The sequence below is a fragment of the Helianthus annuus genome, chromosome 6, assembly GCF_002127325.2.
Source record: "Helianthus annuus cultivar XRQ/B chromosome 6, HanXRQr2.0-SUNRISE, whole genome shotgun sequence".
NCBI classification, from domain to species: Eukaryota; Viridiplantae; Streptophyta; class Magnoliopsida; order Asterales; family Asteraceae; genus Helianthus; species Helianthus annuus.
In genome coordinates, this window is record NC_035438.2 from 14,223,187 (window position 1) to 14,236,504 (window position 13,318).

The window sequence follows — 13,318 nt, forward strand, 5'->3', positions numbered from 1 at the left end:
TATGCTTTGCTAGCTTAAGCATGGCATGTTGGGTGGTGATCTTAGACCGGATCTTCCAACCATAGTGGTGAGTTTGTAATTACGATTTGATATTGCAACCCTATCGTTTGTTTGTTGATGCTTTCTGTATCCAAACGAGTTGTAGAACAAACCTATTCTCGATGTTTACGTTTGAACGGGTGTTAATAGAACCATTCTACAACACTTACATTCAAATGGAGGGAATTTTGAAGAGATACGTTACCAATCAAGTTTAGACACAACATGAGTGAAATCTGTGTAAAGAAGTGAAGGAATCTGTAACATCTTGATATCGATTGTTATTTCAATACCCAAAGTTAAGATTATATTCTATTTAGTGCGATACAGTGGAACAAACATTGGTCTCATGTAGGACCACAATTGGCCTTTGTGATTTAAGTTTTATAAACTTAATAAAAAGAGTAAATTGCCAAAATGGTTCGTTTGTTCACTTTTGCCACTTTAGTTCAAAACTCAAACCCTTTGAATCTGAGTCCCTGTGGTTTCAATTTTGTTGTCATTTTCATTTAAAAGCAAAATCTAGTCAGATTTTTGAGATAACATCCAGTTTTTTGTGTTTTTCCTCCCTTTTAATGAAGAGCAAAATGGTCATATTTTTTTAATTTGTTATAATAAAACGTTAAAAGACCATTTTGCCCTTCATTAAAAAGGAAGAAAAAGACAAAAAAACTTGAATGTTAACTGAAAAATGTGATCAGATTTTGATTTTGGATGAAAATAACAACAAAATTGAAACCACATGTACCCAGATGCAAAAGGTTAGAGTTTTGAATTAAAGTAACAAAAGTAACCAAAATTTAGGGACATTTTGGCAGTTTACTCTAATAAAAAACTGAATATAAGTTCTAATATAGATCCCAAGGGTTGATAAAAAGTTATATTATGACCTTTCAAATTTCGAAACAGATGCAGTTTTTTATATCACATTAAATCATTGCTTAACAGTGTTCTTAGAAAAGTTATAATTAAAAAAATTAAAAAGCATTAAGAATATATATAAAAATATTATGATGATTTATTATAAAAAAGAAAGGGAAAATTAGAAAAAAGAACATCGTCCAATTAGGCTACGGTGGGACAAAGAATTGCATCCCATCCCTATAACGGGGAACAAAGAGGTACATGTGAACCTTGTTAGTGCTACAAATCCAAGGTATCCACAAGTTTATATTATTTTTTTTAAATTAAAAAGTTTATACAAAAGCCTATATAGTTTAGCAATAAGTGTTTCTTTTCATGTGATTAAAACAAAAGCGGATTAAATTGTTATTAAAAAATTTAAACACTTAGGGGGGTGTTTGACAACTTCTGAATGGTTAAGTGCTGAATGAGTAAGATGTCTGAACCATTAAGTGCTGAACCTGTAAGAGGTCTGAACCATTAACTGTTGAACCAGTAAGAGGTCTGAACCATTAAGAGCCAGTATAATGCTTAACCCTTCAAAGACAAATGTCTGACCAATTCAGATTAGAGGTCTTAACTAGAGCTGTTCAAATTGCTTGGCGCTCGACGCTCGTTCGATGCTCGCTCGAAAAATGCTCAAAATTTGCTCGTTCGTTTCAGCTCGATTGGAAAAATGCTCGGTTCGGATCAGTTCAGTTTGTAAACGAACCGAGCACGAGCAAAGGTCCGCTCAGTTCGGTTCGGCTCGGTTGGCTCGATTTATTTTTTAATATATATATATATATATAGGATAATGCTTGGTAAAAAACCCCATTTTTTTAGGAAACTTAGCAAACTATATATGTGGCTAGCATGTTGCCACGTTGCACTGATCTCTTTATTTTAACTTTTACATCAAGGTTATATTAGTAAATTTCTTTAACCCCCAAGAATTATGAGGTGACCTTTTCATTAATTGCCCATCAAACCCATCAAATCGTACATTCACTCTCCCCCATATTTCTTTTTCATATTTTCCTTTTATCTCTTCTTCATCACTCATCAGAGAAACACCAAACTTCATATTTACACCAAAGTAGCAAGCATCTCCATTAATATCAATGGAGACAAATCCACCAACCTCTGAATTAATGTCGCCGGTCCGTAGTTTCCCAAACCGGTTCTTTTGCAGCGACTTCCAAAACGATGAGGAATTTAATGCTCCAGGTTTGTCCATATATGTCAATTAACTGTTCTAGAAGATCTGTTTTTTTTTTTGTCTTTTACAACTTTTTAATCTAATAATCCAACCTATTCTGCATGGCCATGTTCACCTGTTCCATTCGAAGCTTCTGCATACACTTATATGCATGTTGATTGTTCTCGGTCATCTGAAGCCCCTGTTAGATCCCCGGATGTTGTGGTATCCAACAATTTCATGAACAACGCGTTTAATGATGACCAGGTTATGGATATTGAAGAAGGTTTGTTTTTTCTATACACTTTTCTTGTTTTATTTCTTCACCAGATATGTCATTGTTCAAACATATTCCACAATGTTCACATGTAGCATCCCAAGATTCCCAGATGGAGGCCATGACTCTTGCTGTTTCTGGATCATCTCATGGTCCTTCTATGTTTGCTGAATCATCACGCGGCCAGTTAGACGGTTGTACAATGGACAATGGGAGCCCACTTTATTCTCATATCACAGATTTATAACCTTTTTTGTCATGCCATTTATTGCAGATTCATAACTTTTTTCGTTTTATGGTACAGGTCCTTCGAATCCATACTTTGTTTTTGATACCCCTCAGGGAACCCGTTACTGGATTCCTAATGTCGCTGATAAGTTCATACCAGTGTGTGGCAAAACTTATCCAACCTTTCAGGATGTTCTTTCCATGTATGAACTTTATGCGCTTGAAGCAAGTTTTTCTGTAAAAAAAGGGCAAACTAAAGTCTGGAATGGAATTCCCACACACAAGTATCTCCGATGCTCAAAATATGGAAAACCCCAACCAAAGAGGACTTTTGACACCCTAGATGAATCTTCTGTTAAGCACCGGAGGACCACCTTCACATGGTGTGACTGTAAGGCAAGCATACTAGTCTCGATCTCGAACGATTCATACACAGTTCTGAGTTTCAATGATATTCATAATCATGAACTTGTTGAGAGTTACAACCGTGATCTTAGCAAGATATCACGGAAACTGTCATTCTCCACGAAACAATTCATTCATAACATGAGTCTAAACCGCATCGGACCAATGAGGTCTTATAGATGTCTTGTAGCTTTAAAAGGAGGGCATCACAATGTCAATGGGACACCGGTCGATTTTAAAAACTTTAGCCACCAGCTGCGAATTTTTATTGGTGAACGCGACGCACAAGTTTTCCTTGAACGCTTGCGTGAGCGTTATGACAACCTACCCAACTTCTTTTTTGATTACACTATATCAAACGGAAAGTTGTCCTCTGTATTCTGGGCTGATGAGATTTCAAAGCTTAACTACAAAGCTTTTGGCGATGTCCTAGCGTTTGACGCAACTTACAGCACAAACAGGTTAGTCCCCCCCCTCTCTAACATATGTTAGGCCTGATCCCCAAGTATCCAATATTAACCCCAAAAAGGTTGTTCATATTGTTAACATCAAATCAATTTTTTTGTTCACAGGTACAAGATGGTTTTTGTGCCATTCACGGGTGTGGATCATCATTTCCAATGTGTTACATTTAGAGCGGGTTTGATATCAACCAAGTCAATTGAATCTTACGTGTGGTTGCTTAAGGCTTTCTTGAAGGCACACGGTACTCAACCAACTCTCTTGCTGAGTGATCAAGACCCATCCATGCTACAAGCTGTTCCTAGGGTCTTTACCGAATCACGACACCGTCTATGCATGTGGCATATAATGAAAAAACTACCCTCCAAGGTATACATAAGTTTGTTAACCTTTAACATGTGTTATTCAACATAACACTATTTTTATATGTCTTCTCAAACTGTTTTAATCTAACTCGTGTTATAACTATTAAATTTTTCAGATCTCTGCCGATGTGCTCGATAACACTGATCTTCGGTCCTGCATTCATCGTTTGGTTTGGAATGTTTATATCAAACCTGAAACGTTTGAGTCCCGCTGGAATGACCTCCTACAAACATTTGGGCTTCAAGACCACAGCTGGTTGAACGACATGTACAACATCAAACATCTCTGGGTACCAGCCTACTTTAGAGAACTGCCCATGTGTTGCTTGATGAAGACCACCTCCCGCTGCGAAAGCTCTAACGCTGCCTTCAAGGTTAACTCAACAAGCGCAAACACCCTTGTACAATTTATGATGTGCTTTGAAAATAGGGTAGACAGCCAACGATATCGTCAACGTGTTTCGGAGTTCAAAACCTCTTCCACAATGTTCACTGGCAATACTGATTTAGCGATAGAACAACACGCGTTCGCCATTTACACAAACGCTGTTTTCGCCCAAGTTCAAAAAGAAATAATTAAAGGGAAGTTTTTATGCTACATCACAAACCAAAGCGAGACCAGCGATTCCAGTCTTCTGATAGACGTCACTCATTTGGATAAAAGGAACAACATCACAAACGTCTATCAGGTAACACATGTTAGGCAATTTCATTATTCCCCATCCTCTAACATATTTTGCATCTAAAGGGCTTTTCTTTTTTTTTTGTCTATGTTCAAATCAGGTTACGTATAACAATGTGGATCAATCGGCCAATTGCTCATGCAGGAATTTCACACGTATCGGATATCTGTGTCGCCATGTCTTTTGTGTCTATCGCTTGAAAAATGTTGAAAGGATTCCACCACAATACATAAACGACAGGTGGCGCCGAGATGCCCTCCCCAAACATGTTTTTTCAATTTCCAGTCGATACGGAGTCAACCCACACGCACCATCCGTTATGCGGAATGAAATCCTCGACCTCGTTACTGAATGCGTTGATGTTGCTAGAACCGATGAGGATGCGTTGGCAAAATTGGTTGACCAACTCAGGGATTTCAAGATCAATGTTCTTTCCAGGCAACCGTTGTCAACAACTGGAAATGAATCAAATGAGTCTCAAATGGAAGAAATAGTTGGGCAGCCAATCAACATTCCAGTCGAAGTTGCTAATCCAGAAGTTGCACGCAATAAAGGATGTGGTACTCATACTCGCATTTCTGGGCCCGGTGAGAAGGCCAAAGCAAAACCACCAAAACGTCCAAAGCAGCTTCGCTTATGCAAGCGTTGTGGTCTGTATGTCGACGACCACGACTCACGCAACTGCCTTAAGGTGGCTGCAATGAAAGCAGCAAAGGCAGCTGCTGAACAACAAAGGCAGACCGCCACTGGCGACTGATCATCTGATTAAAATCTTTTATGTAGTACTATGTCATGGGAGACTCTTCATTTTGGCCTTCTTACACACATGTAACAGTCTTTTGACATCATCCTGCTATTCTCTGTTACGTGTGTAAGAAGGTGGAACTATTTTCGTCCCAATAACCATAAATAGGATTGTAAGAAACTCTATGGCCTTTGGCCACTTTTGTGATCTTAGGCCCGAAGATCATTCGTGGACCGCTGTGGTCTATTAAGCGGTTTATCTTAAGATTATCTGCATTTTGATATCTGTTTTTCTGTGTTTTATTTTTTTTACGATGGCAAAAAAAAAATAGATGCTTAACACATGTTAATTTCCCATAATGATTTGCTCTTTTTAACTTGAAAGGATCAAAACAATCTTTGTTAACCACACAACCTGGAATAAAAAAAGCAGCTTGGGTCTGTGAACTTGAAAGCATCAAAACAATCTTTGCTAACCACCCAATCTGGAATAAAAACACATGGTTAACACATGTTAGTTCACGTAATGCTTTGGGTCTGTAATCTTGAAAGTTTCAAAACAATATGTGTTAACCACATAAAAACAACATATATATTAAACCACGTCAGGTTATAGAAGTAGACTTCAAGCAACTTAAACAAACATTCTACTACTAGGTTACATGAAAAGAAAAAAAAAACATAATAAAACACAAACAAGACGACATTCGTATGTCGTTTTGTTACAACATAAGGTCATCAGGTTAACACATTTTCAACCATTTTCAGCATACTAACTACCCATGGGTATCCTCCATTTGTAACAAGCTTTTAATCATGGTGTGGGAAATTCCTCATCATGAAAGTACACAGGAGACGGGCTGCGCTCACCCTCCCATGGGTCATGGTAACACCAGGACTGGATTGTTTCGGGTGAGTATGGACACAACGGGCAGCCACACATTTCATGGTCTGGATCCGTCAGCAACCTAACCAACTCATCTGGTAGCCCCTTCAACTTTTCATCATCTGGAACAACGTGCTCCCTTCGGCCTGATGGATCTTGCGACACACCAGCTACATCAGTTACGTTTTTGGTTCCGCTTTCTGAAGCATCTTCACCTGAAGCTACTCCAGTTTTCCCGTCCTCTCCATTCTGGTTAGACCCTTTTCTTTCGTTAACCTCCCCGCACCGGCCCTCACATGCTTCCTTCCCCTTTTGTTTGAGCTTCTCCATGCTTGGTTGGCTAGCCGTAACCTTACCTTCACACGGGTCCATCACATTAAAAGACTTTTGGGACATCTTCCAGTTTATGGTTAACTGAAGTGGTGAAGTATTACAGAATATTAATTTGGTTCTTCCCTCCAATACTTATAGAGGAGTTCCCTGTCTACATTTCATATAGTCTTTTGTGACTTGACTTTTGATGTGACCAAAAGGTGATAAAAAGCAATTGTTCCTTTTCCCAATAAAGTTGCTTTTATAGACCCCAACCCATATGCTTGTACTATTCTGCCAACAACTTTCCCCAATTTCCCATATTTGTACTACCTGTTTAGAAAGCCTGTTCCCCTTGGAAGCAGCATTTTTTTGTTTTTCTATAATGTACAAAACAATTTCTAATATAACATTATAAACTACGTCAATAAACTAGATTAATACTATTCTACGCCATTTAACAACACATCAATAATCTTTAGAGTTTAGAATTACCAACTAACTAAACATCATATTGAATACATATAGTGTATCCCCAAAAAGACATCGTGACGACGCCATACCCAACAAAACACCTACCCCGCATTACGTTTAAAGCAAAATCCCCAAATCCATCAAAGTTCATTACATGTTTCCAAAAAACATAGCTGGCGAAATTAATGCACAATTGTTCTACAGTAACATGTGTTAGCCACCCTAACACGTGTTACTCTATTCGGCAATCTTCCTTGATTTTGGGCAGCAGCACATTCACCTCCGAAGATAATATGTGCGCCGCATACCTCTTTCTCAACTTTCTCACCTCCGCCATCTTCCTCGCCCCACTCGTGCTGAACCCACAGTTAAAACTTTGGTTTTTCCCCATATAGCACTCCATGTGCCGCATCAAGAAGACCCCACAATCAGTTGTGTTTGCGGTGGTCGCCCAAGGAACCGGCATACGCTGGATGTTGCAGTACTCTATGTCATCGGCTCGTGGATTCCCAACCTCCCGCAGATATTGCACAAACATATCTTTCTGCATACGCATACACAAGACATGGTCGGTAATTCTAAAAAAAAAAAGCAGTCTTGCCAGTGTTATCACACTTATTTTTTATACATGCTAGCTTTGTAACTTACGATCTTATACGCTGTGTCCTTGTGTAGGTAGTAGACACTATCTTCTATCAACTGACCTTGTCGGGCTTTGTCATTATCAACGACATAAATCCCGGGGTCGCGTAACTCAAACACTAGCAAGTAAAAGTGTTTGTGCTCCAATATAGGGAAGAAAACAATGTCTTGATTTCGGAAATCAGGAACGTAATCAACTCTGTTAACCGCACCTTTTATCCCAAGCCGAAACTTGTGCATCCGCGCCTCTACTCCGCCTTCCTCAAATGTGAGCATCCATGGAAACTTTAAGCATAACAGAGAAATTAATAAGGTCAAAACTATGACACACTGTAATCTATATATACATGACACTTACCACAACTTTAGTACCAAAGAATTGCCTACTGTAAGCCTCCCGTGATTTTCTTTTCTCTTGGAAGTTTAGCACCTCCGCCCAACAGTCAATAATACCATCCGAGACCTCATTGCCAACATTTAAACTCTTGAACATAGACCGAGACGCTTGTACATGGGTAGGGCTTCTAAACAGCAACTCCCTGGTGTCAGGTGTACAAATCATAAATTAAATTGCATACGTTAACATATGTAATTTACTGTTTTACTAAAATTTCGTACGGTGACGCCCCTACTTACACAGACATGTGTATCGGACTATCTACATCAGCCACCGACGACGAACCCTGTTCCCTCCTGCGGTAAAAAAAAAAACCAATTATATAGTGTGGAACTTTGTTGATGGTTTACCCTATTCCTATAAAACAAGAAACCACGTTGCAGTTCTACTTACACGTTTGCCTCCATTGCCCGCTTCCTACGACAAAACCCACTTAAAAGGTGCATTGGGCTTTCATCAGCGTATATGTACTCCCACAGATTCGTCTCCTTCTTAGTAATTGGCTGGCCCATGTCAACAGTCCTTATATAGTAAGGTGATCTGTTTGGCTCCGCTGCCACCTTCTCTCTGAAGGGGAGTTTCCTTTTTTGTGCCCCCAACTCAGCCAACATGCGCACACGGTTTGCAAGCGGAATATTGTCCTCCACCTCATACATATCACCCCCACAAGATCCCAGCCCAGTTTGACCTTTGTGGATTGCAATGGCCGGGTCATAGGAGCTAACTGGGTCTACCATTATAACCATGCTCAAGTCTGTGGTAGCCTCCATATCGCCTAACACATATAAAATAAATAGCTGATGTAACGCATAAACAATTACAACACATTTGATTCGATAAATGAATGTGCTTCAGCTCACCGGAACGTTCGGTTTCTGTCCGAGGGATGTCATCCATCTTCCCACTTGTGCAACCTGCACGTTTAATGCAAATAAGTATATTATATATGACTCGAACTAACCCATCCATACTAAGTTTGCTTAATGCTATATCGTACCAATTTCCTGTGACACGTCGACTTGACTCCCAATTTGTGTCATCCCAAGGCTCCAATTCGGGCCATCTAAATTTCGTTCATAAAAAACGGTCTCGCCTTCGCACACCGTATGTATACCTAACACGTGTTAACTCACTAAATGATACATGGGGGAAACCATTTAACACATGTTAGAGCATGAAAGTCCTTACCGTCATTCTCCGCAGGAGTGACCTCTTCAGCCGCTTTCCCTTTTCCATCGACAACATGGGCCCTCTCAATACCGTCGCCCGAAACTAAATCTACCCCCGCGCTACTGCACCCTTGCATATTTAGAATAGTAGCACGCATCCCATCATGCTCAATCTTACCTTCTGCAGCTGCATAACACAATGCTGTTACATCCCATGCACAACTTACTACCAGAAAAACCTTAAACACTTACCGTTAAAAACACGGTCAGTCTCATCAACAGCCCCCTTGACTTCGCCATCCAGAACCCCCTGTTCGTCCTTATCATCAACAGCACCTTCCACAGCTGAAAAAACGACGCCACCACTCTCTTCTTTTTTTCCATCAGATGCAGCCCTAACTTCATTCTCAATCTTAGGATCTGTACTTGCATAAACATTTTTCGAGTTAACACATAGCTAAGCCTGGCTAAACAAATAAAACGGTTTCCGAAGCTTACCTTCCTTCTCATTCCATTCATCATGTTTCCTATCCTTGGCCTCCATCTCTACCATTTTGGCCACCTCTTGATCACAAACAAACCTTTCTTCGTAAATCTCATCCTTTTTGACGTCATTTGCTTCAAGATTGGTGTTCTGTTCATCATTGTCATTCGCAGCCACTTTATTGTCTGTATTCACTCTATGTTCAGCACGTGTAACAAACTGCATGTCCAGACCACGGTAATCTGTGCAGACAAGATGACCTATGTTAAAGAAAATAAAGTAACAAAGCACACTTTTAGAGTCAGGCATTATTAAAGGGGGTACGGGAACTACCACGTGCACCCTGCACTTCTGCTGCTTTAATACGCAGTATTGCACGCATTAAACCCAGCGGCTTATGCACTTCTTCAGCATCATTTTTATCCACCCCTCCTGCTCCTTTATTTTCTTCGGCCCCACCAACACTACAGTCACCGCCACTTGAATTACCAGCATCATGAACACTCTTATCAACTTCCCCGACTTCATTTGTTTTTTGCCCAAGTTCACTAAACCTCAGTTCTCTCTCTTCCAGCTGCTTCTTAGTCTTGCTTAACCCTATAACATCACATGAATATTAAATGGGTTTCAGTAACGTACCCATATTAGAGGGTACTACAGGTTAACAAGCAACAAACTACGCGTTTAATTCAAAATCTATATGTATGTTGATACTGCTAACACATGTTACATATTACCTGATTCGTTGCCACCATCCGTTTTTCCACGATCAATCTTTATTTTCGACTTCTGGCAATTCGGGGTCACAAAGCTTGCTTTTGTTTCGGGAGCATCCTTCAACTTATTCAGACGGGGAGATCTCCTTACCCGCGCCGACATAACTCCTTCCAGCGCTCCGGTACACTCGTTTCTATCAGCAAATACGCATGATTCCCCCGCCCCATCTGCTGCAACCACAAGGGAAGGTTATACTATACGATAATTAACACCTTGACGTGTGTTACAGTAGACATATCATTCCATAACATACAGTAAAGTAAAGGTACATAAACTCTTTTTCGGTTTAAACGTACTCTTAAAATGGGTATAACATGTAACAATCTACCTTTTTCTTTGCCACCTTCCGTGCCTTGTCCACCAATCTGCATAGTTGTCTTTCTCCTTTTTGGCGTCACAAACCCTTCTTCTGTCTCCCTAACATGCTTTAAGTTCTCAAGTCTTGCTGATCTCCGCACCTCACCCGACTTTCCACCATCTTCCATCTTTTCAGCATAGTCTTCAACACCATCATTTACGAATGATTGCCCCGGAACATCAGCTGCACATCCAAAAAAAAATTTGTCAATCATTACAGGTTGAAGCACCGGCAAAATGTGTTACAGTGACACAATTAACAATGATAACCAACACAAAATGTATAACATTTAACACGTGGTTCCGTGTTCATTTCATAAACATCGTCAGCACACCTTCTTGGTCATCGAAGTTTATCGCTGAAGATCCTACTGCTTTCAGCCTACTTTTACTGATTTTTTTATTTTGCCGGATAAGCGACTTCCTGTACAAGCTCGCTATTGGTGACCCATCCGAAAAATCATCATCGATGCCATCCCCTACGAAAACGTTCCCACAACGATCAATGGATTTCAAAAAATTTAACTAAATAACACAAACAATAACAGTTACTAACCAGCGTTCTCTCCTTCGTTGATGTGATTCTTTTCATCATTTCTCAAATCTTCCAAGACCGAATTGATCTTGTGTGACGCTAAATCTACCGCATCATCGTGATCCTCCCTTTCACTATCTTTCTTCTCAAACAAACTATCAAACGTTGCCTTCAACTCTTGTACTTCTTCGTCTTCATGGCTCTCCACCAATAACGAATCTAACATACCCTCAATTTTGACTTTGTTCTTCTTTGTCACGTATACTGTCGTACTATCGTCAACCTCTCCTGTTGAGAATAGTTTTTTAACATTTTTTTGCACACTATGAACATATACTAATTGCAAAAAACACATGTTAGAGCATCTAACTTTACCTCTTTAGTTGCCCAGTGTTCCACGTTATAGTTTCTGGGACGTGTTAATCCTTTAAACCGTCCTGTTCCAAACCCACCCGCAAGGATTTCAAGCCTTTCTCTCTCTCTCAATCTTTTCAAGTTCCAAAAGGCTAAAGGACACACCGCACTGTCTACCTCCATCCCCGTGCACTCAATGCTATCAACGTACAACAACTACAAGAAACAACGACACGTTCAGCAAGGGAATAATCAACTATTCTAACACATGTTAATTATCTAAGTTATTTAAAGTTGTTTACCATCAGAATCGCTAGAGGACCAACAAAGAAACTCTGTGGGTCAAGCCGATTTCATGTATCCTTGCAAGTTCTCAGCTTTTCTACAACAAAGTCACACCAGTCTATTGTTGCAAAGTCCATCTCTTCATCCAGATACTCCAATATTTCTTCCCGTAAACAACTTTGTTTATGACAATCCACCAGCACTGCCACAAAACACATTACAAAATCCATCCTGAAATCGAAACTGTCTTCGCCATCGGACTCATCAATCATTTTCACCATCTTTGTCGGCGGCACCATTGCCCCCGGGTATCTCGCCCTCCAATCCGTAATGGCATCACTCAGCATCGGCAGCTTACCAATCGAACTAAACTTTTGTCCACCAGTCGGAATCCCTAACAACTTATGTATCACTTTCCTGTTCACCTTGATATCACCGGCAGGCGTACATATCAACATTTTATCTGGATTAAAATTGTCCACAACAAAATAAGCTAACTTAGTCGGCAAACCACCAACGCTGAAAGTTAGCATGCGTCCAAAGCCCATTTCCCTGACTGCGTCACGTTGTTGTTCTGTCAATGCCCGTACACACTTATAAAACTGCAATGGTGCAGATCTTGTCCTTATGCCTGGAAATTCATCCTTTTTTGCTCGCTTGCGGGCTTTCTGAACCTTTTCCGGTTTCTTACCAACTACCTTCGGTTTCCCTGCTCTACCTTTCCCATTTTCATCAGAACCCTTGTTCTTTTTGGTCTTTAACGCTCCGCCCTTCGATGAAGCCGTCACGTCTGCCCTACTTACTAAAATAACATTTTATACGAAACAACAACATTACAAACAATTAGTCTAATTTGCAACATCCGATGATAACATGTAAGAATTTTGCATTCATAACATCCACATTTTTGAAGGGCTTAAAAAATAACTAACCACGGTTTTTTCGCATTACATTGCCATAATTATCATCGGCGCTGTTTCTTTCACCTGTTGATTATCACATGTTAGTGCGTTTTCAGGATCAAGCACAACTAACACATGTTAACAGAAGCCAACAGTATGTAACTAACCACGTTTTCTTTTATTTCCACACCCGGAAATATCCCCGACAATGCTTTTCTTCCCTATAGTTTACACATGTTAATGAGATTTATCTGGATACGCAACTAGCCTCTATTGCAACAAAAAGGAACTTACCCATGTTCTTTTTGTTATGTCCCCGTCTGCTTTCCACACAACCTTCATTTAGCACCGATACATTCGTAAGTTAGACGATTAACCGCAACAATACTTTATACAAATTATAAACAATATTACTGCTTAATCGTTACCTGTTTTCTGTCTATTCCCATGGCTTGCTG

General features: G+C 39.9%; 1 protein-coding gene across 1 annotated transcript; it reads left to right on the forward strand.

Annotated features, from left to right (window-relative positions):
- The first annotated feature begins 2,290 nt into the window (after positions 1 to 2,290).
- LOC110944426 (protein FAR1-RELATED SEQUENCE 5-like) lies at positions 2,291 to 5,299 on the forward strand. The gene is made up of 6 exons (XM_022186091.2): positions 2,291 to 2,408; positions 2,453 to 2,593; positions 2,704 to 3,493; positions 3,605 to 3,863; positions 3,976 to 4,548; positions 4,643 to 5,299. Exons 1-6 carry the CDS (start codon positions 2,291 to 2,293, stop codon positions 5,297 to 5,299), a joined length of 2,538 nt encoding a protein of 845 aa, XP_022041783.2.
- The last annotated feature ends 8,019 nt before the right edge of the window (positions 5,300 to 13,318 follow it).